The sequence below is a fragment of the Sinocyclocheilus anshuiensis genome, unplaced genomic scaffold (genome assembly GCF_001515605.1).
Source record: "Sinocyclocheilus anshuiensis isolate Anshui unplaced genomic scaffold, SAMN03320099.WGS_v1.1 scaffold681, whole genome shotgun sequence".
Taxonomy (NCBI): domain Eukaryota; kingdom Metazoa; phylum Chordata; class Actinopteri; order Cypriniformes; family Cyprinidae; genus Sinocyclocheilus; species Sinocyclocheilus anshuiensis.
The window spans coordinates 244,742-250,722 of NW_015537978.1; the positions used below are offsets into that span (position 1 = coordinate 244,742).

The 5,981-nt window shown below is 36.8% G+C and overlaps 1 protein-coding gene across 1 annotated transcript in view; it reads right to left on the reverse strand.

Annotated features, from left to right (window-relative positions):
- The window catches only part of LOC107672566 (bromodomain and WD repeat-containing protein 3-like), a 32,202-nt gene that overhangs the window by 18,622 nt on the left and 7,599 nt on the right, over positions 1-5,981 (reverse strand). The window contains exons 12-21 of the mRNA XM_016465815.1: positions 4,913-4,953; positions 4,687-4,791; positions 4,344-4,497; positions 4,073-4,207; positions 3,313-3,441; positions 2,997-3,222; positions 2,153-2,287; positions 1,730-1,910; positions 284-371; positions 25-195 (exon numbers count right to left, since the gene is read on the reverse strand). Of these exons, the coding sequence (XP_016321301.1) occupies positions 25-195; positions 284-371; positions 1,730-1,910; positions 2,153-2,287; positions 2,997-3,222; positions 3,313-3,441; positions 4,073-4,207; positions 4,344-4,497; positions 4,687-4,791; positions 4,913-4,953 (1,365 nt within the window). The remainder of the gene's footprint in view (positions 1-24; positions 196-283; positions 372-1,729; positions 1,911-2,152; positions 2,288-2,996; positions 3,223-3,312; positions 3,442-4,072; positions 4,208-4,343; positions 4,498-4,686; positions 4,792-4,912; positions 4,954-5,981) is intronic.

Sequence of the window (5,981 nt, forward strand, 5' to 3'; positions counted from 1 at the left end):
AAAAAAATAAAAAAACCTTCTCACCTCCACTTCACTGTTGGACTCTGCCACACTTTCCTCGTTATGGGTGTACGAGAGCACACTTGTGCTGCGTCTCCTTTCTCGAGTCGAGCGGGTCTGATATGCGTGTCTCCTCTGCTGAGGTCTGCGCTGAGGCCTCCGTAACATGCGAACGCTCTCTCCCACCGGCTCACTCTACAGATAAAGAGGGAGAAAAACGAGGTTTAGGTTTATACTGCAGTTCGGCACTGACTTTATATGTCTTCATGTGTATAAAACTCACTCCTGTTGTGGGTGCAGATTTCTTCTTCTCAATGTTGTAGAAAGACCTTTCTACCTCTCCTTTAGCACGCCTACTGTCTTCCATCACTCTAAACGTGCACAAATACATCACATCAGTGAGAAGGCAGTGTTGGGTGTTAAAACTCTCAAAGCTATTCACACATGGTCAGTTTAGAGTAGTTAAAGGAAACAATGGACATTTAAAAGGGGAATTCTAGTGAATCATTTCAATAAAAGCCTTAGACAACTACAACCTATTATTGTGGAATGAGATTCGTGATTGATTTAGTCATGTTAACAAAAAGTTAAATAAAAAACTGGCATATTTAAAAATTCACTTTGTGTTTTTATTATGTGCAACAGCTCTATGTAAAATACAAGAGATTTTATTGGCAAACTGTTTTTCAAAGTAATATATATTTAATTTAGTTTTTTTATAGATTAAGTTTAGGTTTACATTAGTTCCACATAATATATATATATTATGTGGTGTAGCTGATGGGGTGGTGTAGCCATTGTGGTGAGCATTGTCATCATGCTCACCATTGGTCTTATATATTTTTTAAAAATACAGAAGCTTAAATACTTTAGACAAGTGTTTCCCAACAAGGGACCAGATATATAACCAAAACCTGTGTATATATATATATGTGTGTGTATATATATATATATATATATATATATATACACACACACACACACACACATGACCTCCTTAAATGCCCTGGTCTTTAATGGGGAGTGTTGCTCAGCTCGTCTCTACAGAATCTCTCACAGCAGCTCAAGAGTGTTAAGATTGAGTGAAATACATATCCACTGAAGGATTTTCAACTCAGGCGAATGAATATCTTCATTGTCATGTTAAAAAATGCCCAACAATGCAGGGAATGAGGGGAGGGTAGCATCTTCAGTTTCAGGTTTTTGTATTACATTACACAGTGGTGTGTGAATTCATGCCAGCATTGATAAACCACAACTCACTTACCTGTTGATCAATGCTTGCCTTAACCTTACACCAGAATTTTTTTTTTTGTTTTATTTAGTAATTTTCAAGAGGGTGTACTCATTTTTGCAACACAACATTTTATCACTTTGAAAAGAAAATGGTATTTTCTTGAATAATTTTAACATTCTTCTTTGGTAACGAAATAATAAATAAATAAATAAAATAAAATAAATATATATATATATACACACAAAATGGAAAGAAAAAGTATTTTTTCAGTAAATCATGGAAAACTGGAGAAGTATTGTATATGGAGAATATTGCTGTGGACAATGGGGGGCCTTGGTGTCAGAAAGGTTGAGAACCACTGCTTTAGACCACGGTGAGCTATTTTGTCACTAAAGGCATTTAAGAATACATTTCTGTTTTTTGGTAGCAATGTTGCTCTACCAGTTGTTACTTCTGTTTGATTTGAAAGCTGTAAAATTGTCATACTTGTACCTGAATATGCCAGACTGGACTTCATTAACCACCACGCGGCGGCTCCATGCCAGCAGGTCTCTCTCAGTGGCGATCTGACTGCGGGGGGCATTATTGTGCATCTGCCGTACACCCTCAACTTGTCCGCTACGTCGCAGCCCAACGTTTGGGGGTGACAGCGGACCACCTGCCACCTCAGCACCTACTGATCAACAGCTTTAAATGTCACAACCTCTAAACCATCAGCTTTTATATAAGTGACCTTTAAGCCAACTAATGTCTTAAATGCAAAATAATTTTAATGTAATAAAGAAAAAATATATTATACCATCTGCATTTTGCCCCTTCAATGTGTAATAATTGTAACATAAGAAAACAATGCTCCAGCACATCATTGACATTTCTATAAAACATTTTAAAAGGTTAACTGTGGGTTGTTCTCACCTGTAGGATTTCCTGAGTGGAGTCGCTCATCTTGCTGGTGCTGGAGCTGCCTAATCAGGTCATCCAATGGGCTTTCTTCCGGAGACTCCTCTGCAGTCTGCTGGCCAATCACCTGCTCAACCACTTCACCATCACCTAAAAAAAAAAACATTAAATGACTTTCTTAAACTAATTTAAAATAAAGCCTAAACTAGTTCTCTAATAAAAGGACGACTACATATGACATGACTATTAGCACAGGGAGCTTTTCATTTAATATGATTAACAGCCATGCAATGTGTGCAGGACACTACTGAGGTTGTCACATTCATAGTATTCAGCAGGAAGTAAATTTATGCCCAAGAGATTGTCCCGTTGAGCAGTCAGACAAATGACAAGCAGTAACATTTCTAGTGCTGTTGCTAGTCAAAAAGAAAAGTACCAGAAGGACAGATATAAGTATTTTGAGTTGAAGACTACATGTCATCATTTTTATTTAAAAATAAAATGTAAATTTTTTCCAAATTTATCAAAAAAAATTTTTAATGAAGTAAAAATGCGTTTTCACTCTACCATTGACATTGGTAACAAGAATGACATTTCATTGGTATAGACAACTGAAATTGTGTTACACAGTAGCTACAGACTGAACAAGGCAGAATATTTTCAAAATTTCTACTACAGAAATGATTTATTAATTTGACTATAATTAGTTGTGTAAAACTATATGATCATTATAAATAAAACAAGCAATCTACATAAAAATAATAATAATAACTATTACTACAGCAATAAAATGTATGTTAATCATGCAGTAAAGCTTTGAGTCATTTGTTATTCACCATTTAAACTTAACTAAATTTACCATTAGCCATGTAGCCGAGCTGTGGCACAAGCTGCTCCTCTTTGCAGTTTTCTCTGCCTGGCACCAGGCGCTGGTAACGAGGTGGGTGGGGGTTCCCATCTACGTCCACCAGAAAAGGTGGAGGCATAAGATGGGGTGCCTGCTGCGTCTGCTCATCTAGAACAAAGTTATTGGAGTCCCGGATCAGCGGCCGGAAATCCGTATGGAAGAACATTTGGTCTTGAATCTGAAAGCAGAGTGAAGCGTTGGAATGCGAGTGGTTTCAATCAACTGCACAAAAAGCTCAGAATTCCACATATCTGGGACACAAACGTACCTTTTCATAAGGCTGACTGCACCCAAATCCAAAGATGAGCAGATGACCATGAGAGTCTGTGCAGGCAAAGTGCTGCCCATCCACAGAAAATTTACAGTCAAACACAGCACCATGACCCTGGCCTTCAATCTAACAAAGAAAAATAGAGAGAGAAAATAATTACATTTCTGTGATGAGCAGCATTTCTATCAACATCTAGACACTACCGTTTAATAATTTGGGGTTGGTAAAATTATTTACTGTTTTTGAATGAGGTCTTTTATGCTCACCAAGGCTGCATTTATTTGATCAAAAATGAACAAAACATATAACAATATTGTTAAATATCATTATAGTTTAAAATAACCATTTTCTATTTTAATATAAATTAAAATGCAATTTATTCCTGTGATGACAATGATGAATTTTCATCAGCCATTACTCAAGTCTTCAGTGTCAAATGATTCTTTCTTATTACAGTTGAAAACAGTCGTGCCGCTTGATATTTCTATGAAAACTGATCTTTTTTTTTTAGGATTCTTCGATTAAAAGAATGTTTAAAAACAGCATTAATTTGAAATATAAGTCTTTTTTGGAACATTATCAGAATCTTTTGGCACTTTTGATATAATTAATACATCCTAAGTTCCTGAAGTATTACTTTCTTCTCTACTTGTTACCCCAAACTTTTGAAGAGTAGTTTCTTATCTTTTATGTAAACTACTTTTAAAATTGGTGAACTTTTTAGAATTGAAACGGAAGATTTGTTACGTCATCTCACCATATTGAAGAAGTTTCTGATCTTGAGGCCTTTACTGAGGTCCCAGATGTAGATGTTACCATCATGACCAGCTGATAACAAGATTCGTGAGTCAAAGGGGTGTGCTTCCAAAACAAACACCTCATCATCATGACCCTATGAACAGAGGAACATTTGCATAAATGATCCATACATAATGGGCAATAAATCATAGGAAGCGCCTCTTTAGAATTACAAAAACAGGAACCCAAAGGAACAGACTGAATTCTGCCTCACATGCATGCACACATACCGACAGCACATGTAGTAATTGGCCATTTGCTGAGTTCCAGACTTTGAGGAGGCAGTTTGAAACAGCTGTGATGATGGAGCGATCGTAACGATCCCACGCGACCATGGTCACCACCAACTTGGTCGATTTGTCATCGCCTGATATCACAGCACTCCTGTGAACACAATACATATGTCCACACAGATGTAAAAAATACACATAACGGAAGAACCAAATAGATTTATTTTTCAAAAGAACAACATGTTCATGTACATTAATGTTAATGTAATTAGATTTGGTCCCAACTGTGCTTCAGAAACCCTGCCTGTTCCCACAGTTAACAGATATATGTACACATACTGACCCTGGTAATCTGGTGCTCATGTCCAGTACGGTACTCTTCCATTCGTGCTGTTGGTAATGCCAAACCCGAGCCGTACCATCCCGACTACCACTCACAAACCTGAGACTGGATACAGAGGCAGCCAAAACACAAACAGAATTAAAAACACCCAGAGTAAAGACAAAAGGTACATCCCAATGAACAAACACAAAAGGAAGCACATAGTGAACGCTGATAATAAACTCACCTGTCGGTGTTATTGCAAAACTGAATAGCTACAACTTTATCCTGTAAAACAAAAACATTGTTGTACTTCTAAGTCAGCACAATATACAGTTATGACATTCAAACTTACATTTTTAACATTTTCCTCATTTTCCAGTCTACAATCAGGGTATATACAGGAATCATGGAGTTAAATGTAATACCTTTTAATACCTTTTTAAGACTCTTTCCATACATTTTAAGACCTCATCGCCACTCCAAGTTTTAACCAGTTACATCGGCGACACTTTAACTTACATTTACTATATATTGATTGTAAGATAGCACGCACAACTAAACAGACTTACTTTGTGATAACTCCTTATCAATACAACATAATTCAGACGGGGGGAACGAAGCACAAGAGAATTAATTGAGTGACTAACCAATGCAACCCAAGAAACAAGAATTAGACCAATAAACAAAACAACTGACAACATTTATTGAGGAGGGAAAATAAAGCTCTCTGAGCTAACGGGGCAATGAGTTCACACAGTATATTCAAAAGACGTATTTGTAACATCAACTCTTATAACTGTCTGCAAACCATAGCTCTTTTGTGGAACACTTCTCATGACAAACACCTGACTGGTCAGACAGTTTACCTGTGATTACAGAGTGCTTGATTTGATGCAGACTTGCCAGAGTGTCAGTACTGCACCTGATCGTGTCTGAATGATCATGGGAGGTAAAATAATGATCACAACTATTACATCATTTTAATTGTGCATCCCAAGCCCATGCCAGTAAAAAACAAAAACTGCCCAAACCAGCCCAATTACCATGTTCCAAATATAAAAATGTCATTTCCATCCCTAAAATACACATTTTACAGTCACTGTTATGCACATTTATCATAAACACAGCTCAAATGCTTCCTACTAGTGTGGCCCAAAACATTTAGCACAGTTTTATTACAGGTAGAATGCAAAATGTTTCAGTACAAGCATTTCAACCAAATGTAATTTATTCAGTATTTCAAACCTTTAACCCACTGGGGAAAATCAACCCATGGCAACAGTTTAAAAGCAGCCCAATTTCGTGGAAAAAAA